At 42.5% G+C, this 25,543-nt stretch overlaps 1 protein-coding gene and 1 long non-coding RNA gene across 5 annotated transcripts in view; one reads left to right on the forward strand and one right to left on the reverse strand.

The window, feature by feature from the left end:
* The window catches only part of SMARCA4 (SWI/SNF related BAF chromatin remodeling complex subunit ATPase 4), a 66,102-nt gene that overhangs the window by 29,334 nt on the left and 11,225 nt on the right, over positions 1–25,543 (forward strand). For 2 of the 4 annotated variants that reach the window (XM_083482896.1, XM_083482897.1), the window contains exons 13-30: positions 596–726; positions 2,033–2,090; positions 2,388–2,506; positions 4,933–5,083; positions 5,248–5,411; positions 6,319–6,385; positions 7,371–7,481; positions 9,121–9,363; positions 10,987–11,100; positions 14,378–14,485; positions 15,212–15,298; positions 16,547–16,593; positions 17,720–17,886; positions 20,140–20,303; positions 21,518–21,745; positions 21,965–22,063; positions 22,313–22,390; positions 23,895–24,122. In XM_083482896.1, the coding sequence (XP_083339022.1) occupies positions 596–726; positions 2,033–2,090; positions 2,388–2,506; positions 4,933–5,083; positions 5,248–5,411; positions 6,319–6,385; positions 7,371–7,481; positions 9,121–9,363; positions 10,987–11,100; positions 14,378–14,485; positions 15,212–15,298; positions 16,547–16,593; positions 17,720–17,886; positions 20,140–20,303; positions 21,518–21,745; positions 21,965–22,063; positions 22,313–22,390; positions 23,895–24,122 (2,364 nt within the window). The remainder of the gene's footprint in view (positions 1–595; positions 727–2,032; positions 2,091–2,387; positions 2,507–4,932; positions 5,084–5,247; positions 5,412–6,318; positions 6,386–7,370; positions 7,482–9,120; positions 9,364–10,986; positions 11,101–14,377; positions 14,486–15,211; positions 15,299–16,546; positions 16,594–17,719; positions 17,887–20,139; positions 20,304–21,517; positions 21,746–21,964; positions 22,064–22,312; positions 22,391–23,894; positions 24,123–25,543) is intronic. The other 2 variants (XM_083482898.1, XM_083482899.1) reach the window with 2 other exon arrangements.
* Positions 11,560–23,888, reverse strand: LOC310697044. Its single transcript, XR_014520900.1, has 2 exons — positions 23,266–23,888; positions 11,560–11,758 (listed from the first exon to the last, which is right to left on the reverse strand). It is a non-coding gene; the product is annotated as an uncharacterized lncRNA (long non-coding RNA).

Raw genomic sequence — 25,543 nt, forward strand, 5'->3', positions numbered from 1 at the left:
CTCCCGCGCTCAGCGCTGCGCTGGGCAGCCGCTGCACTGTTCCTCCCCCAGATAGTCCCTCGCTCTCTCTCCGCACCGCACGCCTGGCACCCACCCCCTCCACAGTGGGCGGCGACCCAGCGGCTCGGATCGGATTCGCACAGCCAGCACTGCAGTGAGAGAGAGTGAGTGAGCCAGGTAGGGGCAGAGAGCTGTGAGTGCGAGCGCACCCCCCAGATGTTGCGCCCGGTGCGGCTGGCCCCCCCTGCACCCCCCACGCTACGCCACTGGACCCTTTGTCTATTCTAATCAAACATATGTGAAGCACTCCAAAAGCTGCAGGAATGTGCAAGTTTCCCTGTCCTTGTCCAACAAAGTGTCCACTATGTCACAAAAGCTCTCAGTAAGCCATTTTTCCCCATAGAATTATAGTGTTGGAAGGTACCTTGAGGGTCCACCCTCTCAATGCAGGAGTCTCAACCAGATCCTACATGCCAGGTGACTAACCAACCTTTCTTAAAAAGGATGCATAAACAGTACCATCATTGGGGACCCTCGTTTTTTGTACTGTGGAAATATAAAACAATACGTTTAACACACATTTGTGTTTTTTCAGCCTTTGGATGAAACCAGCCAAATGAGTGACCTCCCTGTGAAAGTGATCCATGTAGAAAGTGGGAAAATTCTTACTGGCACGGATGCACCGAAAGCAGGACAACTGGATACTTGGTTAGAAATGAATCCTGGGTAAGTTGCCAACAGATTTAATCCTTTGTATTTTGCCATGAAATTAGCACCTTGTAACTGCATCCTGTTTGTTTGTTTGTTTGTTTGTTTGTTCTAAAGCCATTTTCATGGGGTCATCCACTACTTCTGAACTTTGATTGTTAAGAAAAGCTAGTTTGTCATATGCCTCTAAGTTTTGTCTTCAAAAGGGGAGTATTGGTATGGCAACAGCTATTAGCCTCAGTTGCTTAAATCAGAGGTTTTCAACTTGTGTGCCTCAGCACCCTTGGGTGACAGCGAATGGTCAGGGATGCCGTGGTCAGGGATCCTTCTCCCTCCCTCCCTCTTGACATCATTCTTGCATATCTGCAAATCGATCAATCTTTGTCTCTTTCCCCACCCCAGTCCAGCCTGAATCATGCTGCTCCTCCTGCTGTTCCCACTTACATGCACACCAAAAACCGCACCCGAAAAGGGTGGGGTGGGGCAGGGCGGAATGTGGGTGGTGGGTGGGGGGGCGGAACAGGGAACTCCCTACATAAGCACGTCCTGTAATGGAACCCCAGTGTACATGGCTACCACGGGGGAGCCGCAGAAAGAATGTGGTTGGTCAAGGGCACTGTGGACTCCAAAAGGTTGAAAACCACTAGCTTAAATCAAGCTTCCCTATAAAGAGACAGTAAATCTGGCTACCAGTTTCTAGCAAGGCATCTCAGATGCCTCCAGCTGTTCACAGTTGGGTAGGGAAGGATTCTGGCCTTAGGTAGCTCCTTGATCTGATCCCATAGGGCTCTTCGTATGTATTTGGGGCTCACATTCATGAAACCTTCCTTTGGTTGGATGGCATGTGACAGATCAAGTGTTCTCTTTGTTTGATTTTCCCACTCAGCAATATTGCCCTAGTTTGGAAATCCCAAGTCAGAGCTTCCCTCACTGTGTAAGGAAACAGAAAAATTAATTTGTGGTGAATTTAGATTTTGCTTGTTTATCAGAGAAACATTTTTCCCTTCCAGCCTTGGGCATATTAGGGATTACTTCTTGCTGTGTGTACAAGGGATTGGAGTGGGGATAACTTTTTAGAAATGTCTCATTTTCTCTGTTCAAGATTCCCCCACCCCCAGTGCTACTGACAGAATACAGACCCCTGTTTTCTAGGCTTGAGATTCTTTCTTCCTGCAAACTCCCCCAGTGACTTCAGAAAAGAGGAGCAACCCTAGTCAGATTGCTCTCCATGACTGATTAAGTAGAAAATTAAGAGTATCACATTTTCCTATCTAATTTTTTTCCGTGTTATCCATATTAGCCATTTTAATATCTGTTTAAATAGATATGAAGTAGCACCAAGATCTGACAGTGAAGAAAGCGGATCCGAAGAGGAAGAAGAGGTATGAAGGACTGGCTCAGCTTTCACATAATTTTCTTGATCGCGTTCTGTGCAGATGTAGCAGATAAGCCAGAAGACTGATGTGGAGGCATGGTCAATGCACACAAATTGTATCTACATAAATTCCATGTTAAATATTACGATATACACAGGCTGTGGTTCTTGAGATTTTGCCTGCGGTTGGTCAGTGTGTACAAGTATTTCAGCAGACTGTCCTTCTAATTAAGACAGCATTGAAAGCATTTTGATTTTACGTCGGTATACGTATCAAAACTGATGCAGTTTCTGTTTCTGACAGGAGGAGGAAGAGGAACAGCCACAGCCTTCTCAGTCCGCTTTACCTGTGGAAGAGAAGAAGAAAATTCCAGATCCAGATAGCGATGATGTATCTGAAGTGGATGCAAGGCACATTATTGAGTAAGGCTCACATCATCCCTCCGTGTTTATGTTACCAACTATCTTTCAGGTTTCCCTCTAAATATAAGTGAAAGTGTCAGATGAAGGTGTTGGTCTCTTCCTTCACTGGAGGTTTTTAAACAGAGGTAGGGAGGTTATCTTGTCAGGGATAATTGAGCCAAATAACTGTTGGGGTCCTTTCCAACTCTACAGTTCTGTGATTCTAATGTATAAGTTCACCCCATAAGTAGAAGAGGGCAGAGTCTGTACTTGTAAGTCTACCAAAGTGTCTGAAATCAAAAATATTCAGCAATTCCTTTCCCTCTTTGATTTTATCTTAACCTTTTATCTTAATATATTATAACTTTAAATTATCACCTATTAACAATCCATTTTTACATATTCCTTTATAACATTGCTGCTAAAAACCACTTAACTTCAATCCAACATCATTCTAACATTCATTAATTTTGCAGTATTTCTGTAAATAGTTTTTAAATTTCTTCCAATCTTCTTCCACCGACGCTTCTCCCTGGTCTTGGATTCTGCCAGTCATTTCCGCCAGTTCCATATAGTCCATCACCTTCATCTGCCATTCTTCCAGAGTGGGTAAATCTTGTGTCTTCCAATATTTTGCGATAAGTATTCTTGCTGCTGTTGTGGCATACATAAAGAAAATTCTATCCTTCTTTGTTTGTTTTTTTATAAGATATTTATTAAGATTTTCAAAATATTACAAAATAAAAATAGAAAAAAGAAAAATACAAAATAAAAATAATTAAAAACAACTCAATCTTTCCATTACTTATTTTTCATTAGCTTGTTTCCCGGACCTCCTCACGCCTCCCTTTTTTGTATTCCAATTCAGTTTGTTGGTTCAGCAAATCCTTCCCCTCTTTGTTTATCCTAATCTTTAATCTTAAAATATTGTAACATTAAATCTTTACCTATTAGTAATCCATTTTTCATATTCCCTTATAGTATTGCAGCTAAAAACCACTTAGTTTCTATCCAACATTGTTCTAACATTCATTAATTTTACAATATTTCTGTAAATAGTCTTTAAATTTCTTCCAATCTTCTTCCACCGACTCTTCTCCCTGGTCTCGGATTCTGCCAGTCATTTCTGCCAATTCCATATAGTCAATCACCTTCATCTGCCATTCTTCCAGAGTGGGTAGATCTTGTGTCTTCCAATACTTTGCAATGAGTATTCTTGCTGCTGTTGTGGCATACATAAAAAAAGTTCTATCCTTCTTTGGCACCAATTGGCCGACAATGCCAAGGAGAAAGGCCTCTGGTTTCTTCAAGAAGGTATATTTAAATACTTTTTTCAATTCATTATAGATCATCTCCCAGAAAGCCTTAATCCTTGGGCATGTCCACCAAAGGTGGAAGAATGTACCTTCAGTTTCTTTACATTTCCAACATTTGTTATCGGGCAAATGATAGATTTTTGCAAGCTTGACTGGGGTCATGTACCACCTGTATACCATTTTCATAATATTCTCTCTTAAGGCATTACATGCCATAAACTTCATACCTGTGGTCCATAACTGTTCCAGTCAGCCATCATTATATTATGTCCAACATCTTGTGCCCATTTAATCATCGCAGATTTCACCGTTTCATCCTGAGTATTCCATTTCAACAGCAGGTTGTACATCCTTGACAAAATCTTAGTTTTGGGTTCTAACAGTTCTCTTTCTAATTTTGATTTTTCCACCTGGAAGCCAATTTTCTTATCCAAATCAGTGGAACATTGATTTTCAAATGTAATCTGTTTCGGAAATCAGACTTCCGAAACATTTGAAAACCAAGGATCAAAGGGCTGTCAGCATGTTCAATGGGGAAAATTGAGAAACGCGCCTCAGATGCCGTTCGACTTCCGAGGCATGTTTGAAAATGGAAGCATTCACTTCCTGGTTTTCGGCGTTTGGCAGCTGAAATGTTCAGCAGCCGAGACGTCCAAAAACCAAGGTTTGTCATGCCAGTTTCCAACCTAAAACACTTATCGCCCACATTTAGGTTGATCCTATACAAAAAAATACACAGCAAACCAACCAACCAATTGTCTTTGTCACCCTGCACTATAAAAGGTTAAGTTTTCTTTTAAATGTTCTAAGTTAGTAAGAACAGAAAAGACCCTGATGTTGGGAAAGATTGAGGGCACAAGGAGAAGGGGACAACAGAGGGTGAGATGGTTGGACAGTGTTCTCGAAGCTACTGACATGAGTTTGACCAAACTGCGGGAGGCAGTGGAAGACAGGAGTGCCTGGCGTGCTCTGGTCCATGGGGTCACAAAGAGTTCTAAACGACTAAACAACAACAAGAAGTTAGTAAGGGTTTTGCCAGTTAGGTATATGATCCAAGTTTACCCCCCCCCCCTCTCATTTTTTCTCTCACTCTTAACCCATTTCCCCAACCTCTTTAATTTTTCCCCTTAGGAATGCAAAGCAAGATGTTGATGACGAGTATGGAGTGTCTCAAGCCCTGGCAAGGGGGTTACAGTCTTACTACGCTGTGGCTCATGCAGTCACTGAAAGGGTGGACAAACAGTCCACTCTCATGGTGAATGGTGTCCTCAAGCAGTATCAGGTGAGAAACTGAAAGCAAGGCCCTTTTCTTCAGAGCGGTGTTAGCTTAGGCACTTGTGCTGGGTGTAGATGTGCTTAAAATTGCAAAAGAGCAAGCAAGTATTGACAGTATTTTCTCTCCATTTGTCCAGAAACGTGTGAGCATTTCTTTTTCTTTTCCCATAGATTAAAGGTTTAGAGTGGCTAGTATCCTTGTACAATAATAATCTAAATGGAATCCTGGCAGATGAAATGGGTCTGGGTAAGACAATCCAGACCATTGCTTTAATTACATACCTCATGGAGCACAAACGTATCAATGGACCGTTCCTCATTATAGTACCTCTGTCGTAAGTATTCCTATTGGATCCATCTGCCACTTAAGGATTGTCACATTCAAATGCTTCTGTGTTCATGCAAAATATCTTACTGTAGTATATCACCATTATAGTTCTAATGCAGCCATCTGGGCTGGTCTGCTTCGTGCAGAAATATGAACAAAATATGGTCACCAAATTCAGCAAACTTGATAGAAACAGGGCGAGACTAGCAGAGTATGTGTGGCGATAGTATAAATAACTTTCAGAATTGGGAGTGTTAAAGATTAGACCTGTTAAGCATAGCAAGAAATCGCTGAGGGAGTGTGGCTGGTATAATGCTGGAAGTATGATTTAACTCAGACTTAGCAAAAAGCTGGTTTGCACTAACCACTGCATGGCCACTTTTTGAGGCAAGTTACTAGGCCAGATTAATCCCATTCAGTTCTTTGATCCCATGTAACTATATAGTTGATTGATTCGAATCAGGTGATCAGAAGTCAAAAAGTGCTATGAAATGTGTAAATACTATATTTGAAGTGCCATTGGGAACTAGTCTGCTTTGTATTATTCCTCCAAAGCTTTTAGTGTTCTATTCTTAAGAGGAACTAGGTCCACAATTCATATCGTTATTTGATGCTGTATTTGCAAGAGAGACGGCAAAAGCATTACATGAGCTTTGCTAATAAAACAAATGGCTGCTTGAAAAACAAGTTTGCATGTCAAACTCTGTTTCAGGATCGGTGAAACTGACTCTTATCTCCAGCTGACCAAATCACCCGATAAACTGGCAGTTGTGAATGCACATTTGTAATGCGCTTTTTTGATGTGCTATTTTAAAGGGGTTGTATGCAGTTCTTGTTTTTTAAACTGCCAATCTTCGTATTATGTGTGGTTCGTGACTATATAAAATGGAGTCTTTGCTGTTTTTCTGTTCTAGAACTCTCTCAAACTGGGCATATGAATTTGATAAGTGGGCTCCTTCTGTGGTTAAGGTCTCATACAAGGCAAGTATTGTGGTTCAGATTTTCATTTCAAATTTGTCAAGATGGAATGACGAGTCAGTTAGGATTCCCCAGCATCCTCTGACTGAAAGCAAATTGTTTCATTTCCCTGTACATTCAGAAACAACTGTGGCATAATATTGGGGGCGGGGTCACCTTCCTGTTTCTTAAACTACTCTTGCCCATCAGTGTAACAGGACTGCTACAGAAAAGCTTCTTCTAAAGTTAAAGAGAGAAAATGCTTATTTTTTTCTTCTTATTTTCCAACGTCCAGCATATTTGTTTGTGACCCAAAGTTGCCAGCCCTCCCCCCAAGCCTCTTGCTTTTCAACTTCTTTCCTGCAAATAACACACAGCTTCCCCCCACAATCCCTCAGACCTGTGCGTGAAAATGCAATTTCTGTTTCCTTAAGTGGTATGCAACTTCATCAGCCCTTCTCCATTAACCCTTCTTTCTCAGTCATCTCCCTGTACCTTCTGCCTTTTTCTTCAGTGCTCCTTTTTAATTTACCTTTCCTGTTCCTGCTTATTTGTGCAGTGTCTGCTTTTCTTATAATTCCTTCCAGCCTATCAGCTCTACATTCCTTATATCTAAGTTTCCCTCAGCCAGCCCCACAAAGCCCCTGTCTTTTGTTTGCTTTCCTCTGCTAAAACTGGACTGCAGACAACTTTGCTAAAATGCTCATGTTCATATTACATCATCACTCCCCAAACTTCAGAGCATGGGAAGACACCCAAAGATATATAATTTGGCATGAATATTTGGCTATTTTATTGTATTATAATTTGGAATGTTTTAATGTGGTTTTTATTGGATGGTTAAAATGGAAAACTTAATAAATATTTTTTTATAAAAAAAGAAAAGAAGGAATACTCATGTTCTAGCACAGCCAGACAGAGTCAGGGGTTTCACAGCCACAAGTGCAACACAAATGTCAATTATTTCTCCAAATTCTGTGCTTAGTTTTTCTTAATTCTTTTTTGTTAGGGCTCTCCGGCTGCAAGGCGGGCATTTGTACCTCAGCTTCGAAGTGGGAAGTTTAATGTTTTGCTCACTACGTATGAATATATCATCAAAGATAAGCACATTCTTGCAAAGGTGAGGCTTTCCTATTTGAAAGCAGGATTTGCTGGTGTGTTGATTTTCCATTAGTTCTAGAAATGAATCATTGTGGTATCCTAAAGGTATAGACAATATTAAACAGCTTTTCTTGCAAAACCAACGTTAAGTAATATACATTATTAGTATTAGAAAAACAGATAAATGAAGCATTTACAACATCCCCTCACCATGCATAACATTTTCTTGATTACTGAAAAATGGAGGACGCTTGCTTATTTTGTCCTTTTAAACCAGGGACAGGGAACCTATGGCTCTCCAGATGTTGTTTCCTTGACCACCGTTGGCTTGGGCTCATGGGAACTGGAGTCAACATCTGGCAAGCCACAGGTTTCCCCATCCCTGAATTAAACTGTGGTGTCTCCTCTCCCAGTCACTTGATCTTCAAGATGGATCATGTCAGTTATGCATTCTGAAGCTATTCAAAGTGGCAGGCCCCTCTCCTCTCTGATTAAGAGCAGATACCCGTCCCACCCATAATGAAAGGGAGAAAGAAAGAGTGTAGTGTACATGTGAATATGTTGGTTTTTTAAAAAGAAGAGTAATTCAGCTAATGCAAAAGGCACTTGTTGCATATGGTACTGTGGTTGAATATGATATGCAATCTCTTGCTTCTCAGTTCTCATTTGGGTGAGATACTTTTGCTGCAGTAACACCTGTACAGTATTATTTGCTTATTGGTTGCGGTTTGTCTTGGTTGCATGAATAACACTGCATGTGCTCTGTTATGTTATGTCCTTATTAATTTTTCAATAAAAAGCAATATTGAAAGAACAAAAACAAATAACCGCTTTTGTCAGCCCACATGTCAGCTGCCTTGTATGGCTCATTAACTTCAACTGCAGTCATCAAACCCTTTGCCATAAAGCAACAGCAGTGGCCTGGGAGATGTTGCCAAGATGGGGTATTAATAAGTGCCAATTCACAACTTTCTCATCATGATTACATTTGAGTAATTGCTCACAAGAGCCATAGCACTAGTACAGCCTATGTGGGATGCTTCAGAAGTCCCATTTCTCTGGAGCATTTGAGGATGGTGAGAATTTCCCCGTCTTCAATATTTCCATTATATTGATTCTACCTGTTATATTGCTTCTACAAATTAGTGGCATAGTGAATATTCCCCTGCATTTTTCTTAGGTGCAAATTAAAACTGAACTACAGTGGTGCCCCGCAAGACGAATGCCTCGCAAGACGGAAAACTCGCTAGACGAAAGAGTTTTCCGTTTGGGAGGTGCTTCGCAAAATGAATTTCCTATGGGCTTGCTTCGCAAGACGACAATGTCTTGCGAGTTCCTGCTGTTTTTTTCCCCTCCCCCCCTTTTTCTAAGCCGCTAAGCCGCTTATCAGCTGATCCGATCAGCAGATAAGCCACTAATAGCGCTAATCCGCTAATCCGTCAATGGGCTTGCTTCGCAAGACGAAAAAACCGCTAGACGAAGAGAATCACAGAACAGATTCTTTTCGTCTTGCGAGGCACCACTGTAGTTTAACAGATACCTAGCTACATCCAAACTATCACCTGGCTGTGGGGTGAGCTGGACTGTATTGAAAGCCTAATAATCATACCTGAGAAGTAAACTCTTAAGTAGATTTGGTTACTGTCCTGCATCCTCAGATTCGTTGGAAGTACATGATAGTTGACGAAGGTCACCGAATGAAGAACCACCATTGCAAGCTCACCCAAGTCCTGAATACACACTATGTAGCTCCACGTCGTCTGCTTCTCACAGGGACTCCACTACAGAATAAGCTGCCTGAACTATGGGCTCTGCTCAACTTTCTCCTTCCAACTATCTTCAAGAGCTGTAGCACATTTGAACAGTGGTTTAATGCTCCTTTTGCCATGACTGGAGAAAAGGTAAGTTCAGGAAGAAGCGTCTATCAGCGTTTTTCACCCAGGGTTTTTCACTCCAGGCTCTGGAGGCATTCCCTGTCGGTCCCATGAAATTTTGCAATCTTCCACCTTCACTTTCCCCTCCTTGCACTGCCCAGTCACCCATAAACATTACCAGTTTTTATTTAATTTTTCTTAGGGGGAGGGGGTTGGATTTCTTCAGGGTGTCACAATGTGATACAGATGTCATACAAAAAAAAAATACTGTTTTTAACCAATTTGATTTATTAGAGTCTTGTGATTCTGTGTGACTCCAAATAGTTTTATTGCAATGATTAGGTCAGTTGGCACAACATTTCTAACATTTTGTACATTCTTTTAGTGAGCTTAAGCGTTAGGCCACATTTACTTTTAGAATTGACTTTGCTGTTGACTGTCTTAGTATACATGCATGCAGCATGCTGTTCTGATCAGATGCAATGGTGAATTTCCTTTCAAGGCCTCTCTTCCACTGTGTATTGTTCAATATAGTAAGTACCGATGGGACTGCAATTAACCCATAGGAGAAGGCACTGCTAAAGAAAAACACCTTTCTGGTGTTTGTTTTTAATATTTTGCATTTCAAACGTCAGTGCTCACTCTGAGGTAGAGTTTTAAAATACTATGCCAATTTTGTGTACGTGTGCATTTGACACTTCAGATAGTTTGGGGCAGAAGATGAATAGGGATAGAAGATCCACATTTTCCCTGTGATTACATTTGGTTTGACTTCTGGGTGAACATTTTCCTCATTCCAAGCCCTTTAAGAGAACTGTACCATTTCTCCCTCACTCCTGCCCTCCTCCTCCTGTGGCAGCATGTATGTGAAGGCGGGAGAGGGGGGAAATGTGAGAGTTTATTTTGGGGGAAGTGGATGGGATATATATACACACTTATAGTGCTGTTACAGTCTGTTATTTTGTTTTTCAGTCTATGCAAGATGTTTCCTCTAATTTGCCATGTTGTAATCTTGATGCTCACAGCATTTTGAATCAGGGTTACAGATTGGTAAATTAGAGCATCCATAACCAATGGTGACTTGGGGCCAAATTAAGTAGACTTGCCTCTCGGAAGCCAGGTTGCTGTTAATCAGCAAAGGGGCTGTAGGATTTGAAACAGAGAAATGGATGGCAGGAGGAACGTACTAAAGCTTCACCCTTCCGTTCCCTGCTGCTTTTCCCTTAAGAGACAGCACTCATATCTGTTGCAGCAAAAAGGCTGTCTGGAACCCCTGCTGGGAAAGGGGGTTGTAGGGGAAGCATCAGGTGCAGGAGGGGTTAAGCATTGTGCCCTCCTTGGCCATTTTACAGCTCTTTGGTAGTCTGGATTTGCTGTCAAAGATCTTCAGCCCTGCTGCATTTATCTATCTATTGATATGTGAGATTGCATAATTGCTACGGCAATTCTGATCATTTTAGGGGATTAGAGATGAATCGGTGAAATGAAATCTTTTTGGTTCATGGTTTTATTGTTTATTGTTAACATTATAGTTGAAAATGATAGTATGGGCTTTTTGTCTGAAAGTGATCATACTTTTTTCTAGTGATGTTAGGAAAATATATTTAAATAAACACTTGTTTCCTTGAATCTGCGTGCAACTAAAAACAGGTGGATTTAAATGAAGAAGAAACTATTCTGATTATCCGTCGTTTGCACAAAGTGTTGCGTCCCTTCCTGCTAAGAAGGTTAAAGAAGGAGGTAGAAGCACAGCTGCCTGAAAAGGTAACAAAAAGCAGGCAATAGTCCAGCTCTTAGTAGAATCTTTCATATCATGTTGTCCATATGCAAGTTCTTCTGTGTGGCATCATTCCTAGTTCACTTGTTTTGAAGGGGGTTGGAGATTCTGTTTTATCAAGGAAAGTCTGTAGAGAGGCTTGGGACATGGGAGGCGTGATGGTTCAGTTGTAGAGTGGCAGTTTAGTACGAAACGAAAATGGTTCTTTGGTAGCTGAGATGGCAAAGACCTAGAGCTGGAAACTTGGAGAGCCACCAGCAGAATGTACAGTACAAGACTAGACAAATAAATGGCTTGTCTCAGAATAAAGCTTGGTATGTATCAATGGACCATTCATGTAATTTCAAAGAAGGCTGGGGTACTGCTACTAAAGACATCTTTCATTACTTCAGGCTTAAGATGCTCTTCTGTGTGCTTTTGACTTGTTGCAGCTTTTTTGCTGACTATTGTCTAGAATTTAGGATTGTGATGCTCCATCCCCAACACAGAGCCTGGAATCGGTTGTAATATTTAACTTCGTGGGAATATTTCTGTCTTGTATTCTGTTTCTAGCTCTTGTGGTTGCAGAGAAAAATCTGAGCACTGCATAGTTTGTGGGAGGAAATGAAGCCCTCCTTTTGGTGCAGCTGTCTTCATTCTGTAGGGCTTGACACAAGATTAATTGAAAAGAAAGGTGACAAAAAATGAGTGTGGAACGAACAGTTCTGGCAGTATTTTGTCCTTCACTCTCAGTGCACACACATACCACATCCAAAGATCACAGGGCAGTTCAAAACATAAAAATACAAAATGAAAGCAAACTGCATACTAAAACAAAACCAATAAACCCCTTCCCACAAACCCATTTTAAAGGCCATAGAATTTACTTGGTTGGCGTTTTCTGTGATCTGCATCCTAGATCAGGGGTGTAGAACTCAGAGGCTGATAGAATAAGAGCTTTCTGATTCAGTTATGGTATTTGATCTCTCCCAGGGCATGGTTGGATCCTGCTCCAGTGAGCTGCACTGACTACTACCTCTTCCCTTTCAGAATGAGATCACAAACGGGGCATGTCCTGAGCCTTTTTGATTCAGTCTTTCCTTATACTTTTGCTAACAGCTGCTTCCTGGGCATCTGGCCCAGGAGAGATCCCATGAGGTCCAGTTGACTATTAGATATCAGAAAGATCTGCTGTAATGAGTTTTACAAACAACAACAACAACAACCATCCTAAAGTTGATGACTTAAGGCAAATTTATCCATAGAGGAATCCCAGACAAATGTTTGGCAGAAGTTGACATAACTGCCTTCATCTCAGCATCACTGTAACTTATCACCATTGTCGGTGTTATCACAGATCCCTATATTGTGTGTAGGGTAGATGAGATTCTTTCATGCAGATGAGATCCTCACATCTGCATGCAATGCCAAATTTTGCCCTCCAGGAGAGCTCTCTTCTGACAGATCTTCTAGCTACATGAATATCAGCTTCCAATGCAATCGGAGGAGTCGTCATTCAGGAAGCTTGGGGCCCTTTCATAACTTCTGTAATTCTTGCTAAACAATTAAGAGAGATTTACCACCACCACAGTGTTTCCAGCTCAAAGGTTTTCATATTTCCATGTTGGTATTGTATAGGACTTGGCTCTTTCTCACCTTTCTGCAACACAAGCCTTCCTTATAAAACAGACATGGCCATGGAGAACTTACATTTTGTTTGTTTGGTCTCATAGAATCTTTGGACATACTTGGTGGGTATGACCACAGAGATTACAAAACCAACTATTCAGCCACCACAATTGCACTACCTGAAAACTGAGTCTGCAAACTCTGGTGGATACAGCTGCATGCAAACAGATGCATGCCTTAACACAACCTGTTAAGAAATTAATCTGACTATAAACACTATTCTGAAGGGGAAATGGTGGTACTTAAATCTGCCCCAGCTCTGTTTGGTTGTCTGCTATGTCCTAGGATTTGCCCAGCAGCTCTCTTACTAGCTCTTTTCTGTGAAAGGGTGCTCCAGAAATACATTAATATTAATGTATTTTTAAAAATAATCTTTTTTTATATACTAGGGGTTGTACTCCTACTTACATTGCTCGCCAACTCCCTCCCTTTGCACCCAGGCAAACCCCACCCTCCCTTTATGCCTGTTCAACCTCCCTTAAATCCTTCCTTTACTCTTTAACCCCTCAAAATCCCCTCCTCCCTTTATACCCCCAAACTCTCGTGCTTCATGAAGCCCCACTTTGCTGTACAACGTGCCTCCCAAAATCCTTCCTCTTGCAGCTCATCCCAAAAAACAACTTCCCCTCACAGCTTGCCAAAACCACCACTCCCTTTACATGTTGCCAAACCCCCATCCCTTTCGTCCCTGTCCCTCACTGCTGCTGCTGTGTGAAGCTGTGGGGGGAAGGAGGGAGAGAGAAAATGCATTTTGAAATTCAAGCTTCCTTCTCTCTTTTTACTAGCTAGGAGAGAAGAAAGCTTCTTATTTCCCTTTGTTTCCCAGTCTAATGCTGCTGACCAATTAGAGAGAAGAAAGTGCATTTTAAAATGGGGCAGGAATGAAGGGGAAAACCTTTCTCTGCTTTGTTCCCCTCCCACCCCCACCAGTAGCAATGAGGAGCTCAGGAAACAAGCTGGGCCTGCTCCAAACTTTCCACCCCACCCCCTGCCTCAAGTGTCCCCCATCCTAAATTTGTGCACCCGGTTATTCCTGTCTAAGTGCAGAACCTTTCATTTGTCCCTGTTAAAAAGCATTTTGTTGGGTTGGGCCCAGTTTTCCCATCTGTGAAGGCCATCTTGCATCCTGATTCTTTTTTCTGAAATATGAGATACCCCTCCCAGTTTGTTGTCGTCTGCAGATTTGATTAGCATCCCCTCTATTAATCATCCAAGGACAGAACCCTGTGGCATCCCTCCTGTTACTTTTTTCCAGGATGACGAGGAACCATTTGTGGGGACTCTTTGGAAAGCCTTATACCAAGTCAGAGACCATTGGTCCATCTATCTCAATACTGTATACACTGACTAGCACAGGCTCTCCAAGGTTTCAGACAGAGCGACTTTTCCAGCCCTACCTAAAGGTACCAGGGATTGATTGAACTTAGAACCTTCTCCCCAACTGCCCCCCAAATACTGCTACTCAAAGATTTCTACAAGTCTGAAGACTGTGAAAGCAGTGAAATCTCCCAAACTCAGGAAGTGCCAGGTTATTTGAATCCATGCTTTGTGAACGCAGTTTCATGAATTAGTATCTCTTCTCTCTGTTCACAACAGGTAGAATATGTGATTAAGTGTGATATGTCTGCATTACAAAGGGTACTTTATAGACACATGCAAGCCAAGGGAGTGCTGCTTACGGATGGATCAGAGAAGGACAAAAAGGTTTGGACTTTTTCTCTCTTTTCTCAACCTTTTTCTCTAATGTGCAGTAAGGACAGGCATCTTATTGCCAGGTCTAGTCAATTAGTGTTTTTATTCTTTTCATGCAAGGATTGTTGTTATGATAGACAATGTTTTTTCAGAGGGGAAAGCAACCATTTTACTAAAGAATTTGGGTTTGGGCTCTTGAGGGCCTTCACATTCATGATGAAGAAACATCAGCTCTCTTTACACAAGCCATTGAACAAACAATAATAGTATCTGACCATAACACTGTTTTGAAACGTGATTTTAAAATTTCTTACTAGTTCCAAAATTTGTAGCAATATCAAGGTGAGAAGCTTTTCTGCAGTGGTGCTCATTTTTAAAAATGTGATGCTGCAACATGGTTGCTTGAATAATTTTTGTGAAGTGGTGCACCTTCATGAAATTATGTACTTAGCTTATCTGGTTGCACTTCTCAAGCAAGAAAGCCAAAACAAAGCACACACTTCATGAAATAAGGCAAAAGAAGGTCTCTGCCATGGTTCATGTACTGTCCAACATTTGTTCTATTGTTTAATCCCTAGATAGAAAATGATAGATTTATTAGGAATCACAGTGATGAAATATGCCATAAATAGTTTAACACACACACCCCCAAAAAATTAGGTTTTGCACACATTGGTATCAATAATTGTAGTTCACTTAGGAAGAAATGTTTGAGTAGTGCTGTCTTTATTTTTCCAGGGCAAAGGTGGTACAAAAACGCTCATGAACACTATTATGCAGCTGAGGAAGATTTGCAACCATCCCTACATGTTTCAGCACATAGAGGTAAAGAAGTCTTTTTGGTGTTGACATTTTCAGCCTGCTCAATGAGGGCAACTAGCAATGAAGGGCCAAAGGTATTGCTGGAATACTTGTTCTTTAGCAGAAATGAGGAACTGCAGCCCCCCCCCATGGTGTTGAACTACAACTCCCATCAGCCCCACCCAAAATGGCCAATGGTTTGGGATGTTGGCTGTAGTCAAACATCATCTAGAAGACCACAGGTTCTCCTTCCTGTCCTACAAAGTAGTTTGGGCATGGGAAGTCTCGTAAACGTTAGATTGACCCACCATTTCTATTCAGTTCTGTCCCGCTCCCCCAACTTATTCTACCTTCTGGAGCCTCCTCAGTGCTGGGTCTTTGCTGTGCAGCTACATGGAGAATATGACATGCGGTTGCATGTTTCTTGCTGCTGTGACTTCCTGTGAGAATATTAAATATAGTTTCAGTAAGAATGCAGCTCCTTCTCCTTCTTCTTCACACTCATGTACCCACTACCCCGGTTTACCCCACAAGATCCAAAAGTTAACTGTTTAGGCTCTTTTTAAGTTCTTATTCATGGAGGGAGAGGGTTATCAAAAGCTGGCCATGATGGCTACACGGCCTCCACAGTTGTTGGCAATAATGCTTCTGATTACCAGCTGCTGGAAACCACAGGGGGGACAGAGTGTTTTTGTGCTTGGATCCTGCTTGCGGGTTTCCCACAGGCATCTGGTTGGCCACTGTGAGAACGGGATGCTGGAATGGATGGACCATTGGCCTGGTCCAGTAGGCTCTTAATGTGGTTGTATATATGCAATACTTTGACAACATCAGCCTTTACCAACCTGGTGCCCTTCATGTGTTTAGGACTGTTAACTCCCATTGACTGCAGTCAGCAAAGCCATCGTAGTTCTAGTTCAAAGGATATGGAGGGCACCCGATTGGCAAAGCCTGGACTTAATGTTGGAATCTATATGGAAAGCTTACAAATGTGGAATCCAGTGGTGTTTGTCTCTTGTTCTTCTGTAGATATTTATGCCTCGTTGAAAAAGATTTCAAACCCAACTGAAGCATCAATTTATTTGTAGGGTGCTTAGATTTTAAAATTGTCATAATAATGATTATAGCTGAAAAGTTAATTATTGTTTACTGTTATCTCTTTGCACGTTACTAAAGCATGTGGACCATTATCTCTTAGAGGAAACCGTCTCTGAAATATTGTTTGGCCTGTTCTGTTCATGATTAGACTGGCTTTCTTATGTTTTGTTGTAGGAATCCTTTTCTGAGCACTTGGGCTTCACTGGAGGCATTGTGCAAGGGTAAGTTGGCCACCACAAAGAATTTTACGAAGTGCATGTTTTTCTTGGGTAATCTCTGAAACCAAATGCTAAAGAGGAGGAGATTTGTATGCCCTTCTTGTGAGCTTCCAGAGACATTTGACAGGCTGCTTCTGAGTTATTGTGGGATCACTCACTGCTTTCTCTTCAGTAAAAGGATTTTGGTTAGGCTCAAAGTGCCCTCAGAACCCCAAAACCCTCTATTGTTCATTGAGTGAGTCCTTTATTTCTCCAGGAGAAAGACCAGGCCTCTTCTCATCACTAGGCACCAACACTTGCCAAGTGTTTTGTTAGCCCGCTTACAGAAGCCCTCACAATTCTGTTCCTAGTGTTCACATTCCTCCTTTTAACCGTTAAGTAAATTTCCCACTTGTCTTGTAGTTCCATCTTCCGTGTTGGTTTGTGGTTCTGGTATGTTCCAGAATCCTTCTGTCTTTGGCTTTCAAGGTTGGTTGCTCTCAGTCACGTATCAAGCATGTATTACCCCCCTGGCTGTACCTTGAGGTATCCTGAGAGCACCTGGGGACCCCACAGCTAGAAGACTAGTTATGATTAACATTTCCCCCTGAAAAACACTAATGTCGGCCTTTCCCTGCAACCTGAAGCTGTATAGAAGTATTAATTATGTTCTAGAGCCCTCTTAGTGAAAGGGCTGGTGCCGTGTTGTTTTTTGTTGTGATTATTGGCACGGTTTTAATAGATTTTATATTTGTACATAATTTTAATTCTATCAATGTTTATTTGTTTTTTTCATTATTGTCCCCTCCCCCTGTGTTTTTAGCAGTTCTTATTTTTATCTGTAAGCCTCCTTGAGTCCCTCAGGAGAAAAGACAGAGTGTAAATAAATAAATGATTGATTGATTGAGCCACACTGTCAGTTCACACAGTTAAAAAGGAGATCCAGTAGGGCCAGGCTTTGTGTAAAATTGCTGTGCTTCCTGAAGAATTCCCAGTACCCGCTGAACATACAAGACTTCCACCGTAAACACACAAGCATTGCATGGCAGATAAATTGATGTGAAAGTAGGTCCCCAAAGGCAGAATGTTAAAAGCCGCTATGGCAGAAGAAAACAGTTTCTTTGTTTCTCCTCCTCATGTTCTGAACCAGGCTTGACCTGTACCGCGCTTCAGGGAAGTTTGAGCTCCTAGATCGGATTCTTCCCAAGTTACGAGCTACCAACCACAAGGTGCTGCTTTTTTGTCAGATGACCTCCCTCATGACCATCATGGAAGATTATTTTGCTTACCGTGGCTTCAAATACCTCAGGCTAGATGGTGAGTTTTGCTTTAGGGCCTGTAATGTTGTAGGAAGACCTGGTTTTGGCACGCAATTAATTACCTTTCTTCATGTAGTCTCTGTATGTCTTTAGTCAGGCTGTGTGTGTGGAGCACTGTAAGAAAGTGAAACGCACCAACTTCAGTGTGATCTGTATGGCCCATGGTGTAGCATGTGGAGCCATCGCGTAGGAATTTGAGCTCTTCCCTCCCCCACTGGGCTCACTTCATGCTAAGCTTAGTGTTCTGGCTGCACCATGTCCAATTCTTCCTCTCTGCTACAAACATTCACAAGTTGATTTCTCTTTCAAATTTCAGAATGGCAACCCGACACTGTCAAGTGGGCTGATTCCTTTACTTAAGTTACAGTGACCTGCCCTGGGTCTCCCTCCCCTCCATCCTGCAAGTCGTAGTCTTTCCCAACGACGCCCCTTGCAGGTGGTTCTCTCTTGAAATGATGGGTCCTTTTTTTAATAATGATCCCAAAATACCATTCGTTTAAACATTCGGGCAGATATGTCCCTCTATCACAAGAGGATTTGAGCACATTCCCTCTGTACAGTGGTGCCTCGCAAGACGAAAAGAATCCGTTCTGTGATTCTCTTCGTCTAGCGGTTTTTTCGTCTTGCGAAGCAAGCCCATTGAAGGATTAGCGCTATTAGCGGCTTTTAGCGGCTTATCTGCTGATCGGATCAGCTGATAGCGGCTTAGAAAAAGGGGGGGGAACCAGCAGGAACTTGCAAGACATTGCCGTCTTGCGAAGCAAGCCCATAGGAAATTCGTTTTGCGAAGCACCTCCAAAACGGAAAACTCTTTCGTCTAGCAAGTTTTCCGTTTTGCGAGGCATTCGTCTTGCGGGGCACCACTGTATTTATTCCTCTTTGGTTATGCCAGTCTTTTATTATTTCAGTTTTCATGTTTCCTCTTTTTTCCCCTTCAACTGGTTCCTTAATTAGTGGCAATGACCCTGTTCACACATTTTCCCCATTTTAAGGATGGTTTGTGAGGTAAGATCAAGAGCAGGTCTTGAACTCATTCCCCCTCAACACGTGATGCTTCACTTTGCATGGGAATGAGGCCTTTATGGTGTGTTCCCAAGTGAATGCCATAAAGTTTGAAGTACAGTGGTACCTCGGGTTACAGACGCTTCAGGTTACAGACTCCGCTGACCCAGAAATAGTACCTCAGGTTAAGAACTTTGCTTCAGGATGAAAACAGAAATCGCACAACAGCAGCGCGGTGGCAGTGGGAGACCCCATTAGCTAAAGTGGTGCTTCAGGTTAAGAACAGTTTCAGGTTAAGAACGGACCTCCGGAACGAATTAAGTTCTTAACCCGAGGTACCACTGTATTTACATTCTGACAGGGGACTGTCCAATAGCATCATGTGCTGCACATGTGACCCCCAACACTGGTCAAAAATGGGGGTCTGCTTGTATTGTGCTAGTAACAGAGAAGGCTAAGTGTAGCCAGAGTTGATGGCCTACACTGGGCAAAACAGAAGCCTGTTTATGTCATCAGCATAGGCCCTGCATGGTTGCTACTTCAGCAACTACAGAGGCCTGGCAGATCATGTACCCTACCTCCCATGTCACCAGCAATGCTGACCTAGGAACTCGCTACATGATCCACCTGCACTGTGTGATTGTAGGTCAGTAAATATTGCTAGTTGAGTCTGGGGGTCCCAACCATGTAGAAACAGCAGCCGCAACTCTTTTATAAATTGGCCTTAATTAACATAGCCTGCCTCAATGGTTTCCTTGGTGAATGATAGTGGACAAAAGCAGCATGGTGCCTTTTTACTGCAGGTACTGGTGTGCAGCTGAGTATTCATTTCTATCTTATTCCCCTCTTATCCCCAGTTTGGAGTACAGAAGTAGGAAGAGGCAGGATTGGGAGAAAGCACCAGTACCAACTTCCCTGTCCTCTCTTTTCCCCTTCCCCCTCTCCACCCCACCCCAAGACAGTATCTGCTAATCCAAACCACCTGATTGTTCTCTGATTGTAAGTTGTCTTTCGTAATACCATTAGGAACTTAAATAGTTAAATTGATATGCAAGCTCTCCAGACATTTTGGAATGTGGGTGTAATTCTCAACTTGGTTGGTTCCCAGTATAAAAAATACTTCCCCTCTGTGGACCAGTGCTATGCTTACCCAGATTTCTGGGGTTCTTAAAGATGACAGGCTTTCTACTCAAACCCAAAATTTGTAGCAGTGGGGGGGAAAACCACTCTTGTCTCTCTACTTTTAAAGGAACCACTAAAGCAGAAGACCGTGGCATGCTGCTGAAAACGTTCAATGAGCCGGGCTCTGAATATTTTATTTTTTTGCTGAGTACCCGAGCTGGAGGCCTGGGGCTAAACCTACAGTCTGCTGACACTGTGATCATTTTTGACAGTGATTGGAATCCCCACCAGGTAATAATAAAATGCATTTGTGGGCTTCAGAAATGAAGTTTTTTTTGAAACTGAATACTATTATGGGAGTGGGGTGAGGCTGGTAATGATAAATTTGTAGTATGCCTGTTTTATCTGTTGAGCTGATACAAAAGAAGCAGGGCTTTTCTGTGTCTTGCTGTACTTTGGTCAACAGTAAATGCACATCTATTTGATTACAGAAATTCTGGATTTTCAACAGAATCTTGAATGTTAGCGCTTCTCTATAGTAAAAACTGAGTCTCCTTTGAATATGGGGGGGGGGTTGCTTTGTGCCAAACATGATGGGAATCTTGGGATAGAAATCTTCCTATCACCTCCTAAAGCAATCTGGCCTACACTGAACACACTATGTCATGGATGTCTTTGGAAAGCTCCTCACATAATTGATTAACAATGTTTCTTGTATCCCATTCTTCTTCCTAAAGGAAGCCCAGGGCAGCTAACTTAATGTAATACAGAAAAATACATAAAACCATTCAGCATTTAAAATATCAATTAAAATATATTTTAAATGGCATACTAATACCTTCAGCGCAGAGACCTCACAATTATGCCCCAAAGTCCTAGACAAAAGTTTTAACATTCTGCTTGAATGTAGCAAATCTAGCAGTCTACCTGATTTCAGCATAAACAGACTTCCTTAAACGGGGCACTTTTGCTGAAAACACGCTGTCCTAAATCACCTTGCCACCCCTGCTGATGGGACCTCTCCCACCAATCATTAGTTTTGGGTCAGAAGCTATGGGGAAGGCACTCCTTCAGGTACTCAGGTCCCAAGTTACAGCTTTGTAAACCAAGATTTATGTAAAAGGTTTCTATATTACCCTTTGCCAGAGTTTCCAAGACATACACACACACAAATATATAAATAAAATCAGCTATTCCGATAACCCTGGTGAATGGGCCACAGAGTAGAACACTGGTCTTCAGTGGAACGGTCAGGACACACTACTGGTTCACAGGCTGACCTAAGGTAAGTCACAGCAGCTTCACTACTACTATGCAAATGTATGGTGGTAAATTAAGAAGTGGGTTCTGAACAACACTGTTCTCACGTAGGTGCAACTTAATCCATTGGAGTATTGTGGGTTGAATCTCTCTAAAGTTCTCTGCATAAAAGCAAATGAAGGTGACAGCTGAATTTTAACTACTCTCTGAACAGTGAGAGCTTTCTTCTTCGCTCCCTTTCTTAGGACCTGCAGGCCCAGGACCGAGCACATCGCATCGGGCAGCAGAATGAAGTCCGTGTGCTGCGCCTTTGCACCGTGAACAGCGTGGAAGAGAAGATCCTTGCTGCAGCCAAGTACAAGCTGAATGTAGATCAAAAGGTTATCCAGGCTGGCATGTTTGACCAGAAATCTTCCAGCCATGAAAGGAGAGCTTTTCTCCAGGCTATCTTAGAGCATGAGGAGCAGGATGAGGTAAGGGAGCAGTGGGGTGGTTTTTTTGCTTTCTCCTCCTCCAGCGTATGAGTGGTGAATGCATTGCCTAGCTTTGTGCTTTGTATGACGCTGACGCAAGGGACTGTGGGCTGGAAGGAAATGGCATGAACCCTTGTCATGCTAGAAAGTGAATTTGAGTGTTAGTGAAAGGGGCTGGCTTGACAGCCCTGGAGACTGAAGTCCTCTATCTATCCACAGACCAGATACAGCACGGGCAGCGGCAGTGGCAGCGCAAGCTTTCCCCACACTGCCTCAACCCTGTGCCTCAACTCCGACTTGGAGGAACCACCTTTAAAGGTGAGAGGGGTCATTCAGTCGCCGCGCCTGTCCAGTCCTTCGCCTCACTGTGTTTTAAGACTGTTAGCAAAGTTGCCAATTCGGGTGGCAAACTTCCCTGTCCACTGAGACTACCCAGCTCGTTTTTACATGAGTAGCCAAATCAAATGTGAAATAGTAAAAACACATTCAATGTACAGTTTTGAGCAGTGAGTTGCCAGATGGTGCATCTCCATACGAGTTAAACGGTGCTCTTTTGAAATCTTTCAGGAGGAAGATGAAGTTCCTGATGATGAGACAGTTAACCAGATGATTGCCCGGCATGAGGAGGAGTTTGACCTTTTTATGGTGAGAGTGACTGCCTTGCTTCTTGCATTTCAAACAGGTCAGCCTTATCTTCCTGAATTCAGTCTAGTATTAAGGTATACTGGAGGGGTGTTAAGTAGTGTTAAGTAAAAGCATGAGTCTGGGTTTAGAAATCCTTCCAATAAAGAGAAGGGTTTGGGGGGGGGGTACAAGGTTTCTGCAAATTCTGCCCTTGCAAACCCTTTGAGTTCATTCAATTAACTGATTATACTTGCTTTAAAAAAATCCCAGTGGCAGTGAAAGCAGGACAAGCACCATGGGTTCTTTTACCAAAAAAAACACATAAATTTGAGGAAGTACTTGTGTTCTGGTTGACTAGGGTGGCTATTAGTCTGAGTCTCACATTATGGCAGCAGTAGTGGAGAGAATGAATAGATAGCAGGGAGTGCCACCTTATTCTTTGTGAATAAGCTGTTACCCAGTTCTAAGGCTCAGGGCAGGTGACATACTGCAGCTATTGGGTTGGATCCTATGCCCTTGGGATGCTGCTGTCCTCCTGTTTCCTCCAATAATCATGAGCCCCTCACTTTAGGGCCTTGAGAAAAAGGCAGAAGGGGGTGGGGAGGAGACTCCTCCTACCCTTCAGCCTGTGAACACCTATGTTTACACTAGCTACAGGTTCCTAGAGGAGGGGAGAAGGTGACAGGTGAAGTTCTGGATTTTCAACAGAAAGGAGGGAAGTGGCAGCTGAATCTGGCTTCTTTCAAAGAAAATGATTGCATTGTTTGCTTCTGCTCTGATATGGTGTCTAGGGACAAGAGTTCTAACAGGTAGAACTCGATCCATGCTTTTCCATAGAAACATACACATTTCAGGTGTAAACCCCTTTTGGAGCATACTTGACATGGCTTCCTCACCTTTCAGCAGGCTATCACGCATCCATGCTGACCTCCAAAGCCTGTTAAATTGAAAATAAGCCCAATTATAAAATTAATGAGATTTATGTCAAGCATATTGCAGCCCAACCTTCATCCACTAGGCAAAGGGTGACTAACCTGTGGCGCTCCAGGTATGGTCGCACTCCAGCTCCCATCAGCCCAATAAGCTTGGGAATCCTACAACATTTGGACATTGTCTTATGGACAGGGCATTCCTGGGTTTTATTTTAATGAGAGAGGCAATATATAAATATTTTAAATAAACTAACGTCGTTAGGCTCTGTCTTCTTTTGATGGCAACTCTCACCCTACTCTAGGGATATGATGCCTGCTGGTTTTTCCCCACTATCTCTTAGCAGAAACAACTATGATTATGGCATGAATTAGTGTAATTTTTATCCTTTGTTTTCTGTATAACCCCTAGTCTGCCCAGTATGTTGCTAACACAGGCTTAGTTTCCCGTTGATGACCTTCTTCTGCTTGATGGCTCTCTGAGAGCAGCTGCCCTGGGTCCAAGCAGAATATATAACCAGTATGGCCTTAGAATATATAACTAGTACAGCCAGCATACTCTTTGGAGCCTTCACCTCAGGCTATTTTCCTTACAGCGCATGGACTTGGATCGCAGGCGAGAAGAAGCCCGCAATCCAAAGAGAAAGCCACGTCTAATGGAAGAGGATGAATTGCCCTCTTGGATCATTAAAGATGATGCTGAAGTAGAGAGGCTAACCTGCGAGGAAGAGGAAGAAAAGATGTTTGGGCGAGGTTCTCGTCACCGTAAGGAAGTGGACTATAGTGACTCGCTGACTGAGAAGCAGTGGCTCAAGGTATACATGGTACAGCATCGTTCTCCAATGATTTTCTAATTTTTTATTTCTACTTGTGTCTGTGTTGTCTGTCTGTGTGTCAGAAAGTTGAGGAAAATACCCAGTCAGAAGTTTTGATGGTCAGCTAAGCTTGTGCTAGCAAGCACCGAGTCTGGCAACAATACTTTTTCTATGTGATTATCAGAAATACTATGATGTTGTTAAATTGATAACCTGAATGTTGGCGTTTATAAAGTCTAGGAGCTTTCTTGAAATACACATCACCATGTAAAACTTCTGTTGGGTATTAGGAACTCAGCTGTGTGGAAACCATGTTGCCAAATTTAAATTCAACTGATCTCCTTGACAGATTGCAAACATTTCAGATGCAGTAAGCCTGCTTGCTATGCAGCTGAGTGTATGCTCTTCTTGCCTGTCTGGCCCAGCAAATATTTCATCCTACTTGTTGCTAGGCAGTGATCCAGAGACTGGGGGCTCTTTGGCCTGCAAGAGGCAGACTTTGGGGCAGCACGGGGAGGGAATAGGAAGCTGGTCCTAAGCTGCAGTAGCCATCCCGAAGCACTGTTCCTCCTCCGAGCTTGTGCAAGAGAAAGAAAGTGCAGGTTTGGTTAACTTTGTTCTGCTGCCGATCAAGCTAAGCTGGTTTTTCTTTGTGGAACATCCCAGGTGCTGAGTTAGGCTCTTGTGAGTTGAAGGATTCAAGCCCAAGAGTTAATCAGCAAAGGAGGAAGAGTTGTTCTGCTTTGTTCAGCCTTCCCAAAGGGTGAGAAATTCAGTGTGCAAGCCAGGAACCAGAGAATCTTGCTATGAAATTCAGTTATGAGTTCCTCCTTCCAACCTGCTCCCTTAAGGGCATGGTGGCGAAGCCAGGTTCTCCAGCTGAATAGTGAGGCCTCCTCCCACAAGTTATGCTGTCCTGTTTGTCCAAGGCAAACAGACATGTGACTAACAAGACATGTGACTAACATGGTGAACCCCCGTTTCAAGGCATTTCTTACAGCTTCGTAGAGTGAACTAAAGCAAGGTGTCTTGTGCAGACTAAACACTAGACAAAGATCTGTCTACTGCACTCAGAGTCTTGGTTGTTCTTGTTGCTTAAAATACTTGAAACTTTGACATTTCTTACCACAGACTTCTGCTTGCTACCTGAAGGGAACACCCAGGCCTATGGACCAAGTGCACAGAAAGTGAGCCTGGCCTTAAGAAGATCCATAGAGCACATGACTGAAGTCATTAAGGTGGTCTCTGCCACGACTTATCCCCTCTTAGAGGCATTCTAGCCTGCCTTAAGGCCCTGAAGGAGGAGTTGTCAGAAAAATTAAAAAGCTGCAACTTCTCTTGCAAATATTCTTGTACCTCATACGTGCTATTGTTGCAAGTGCTGACTTTTTTTGAGAGAACTTATTCCTTCTTTTTCTGTTTATGGAAAA

Source organism: Podarcis liolepis, assembly GCF_965112155.1.
Source record: "Podarcis liolepis genome assembly, chromosome: 17".
Lineage (NCBI taxonomy): Eukaryota > Metazoa > Chordata > Lepidosauria > Squamata > Lacertidae > Podarcis > Podarcis liolepis.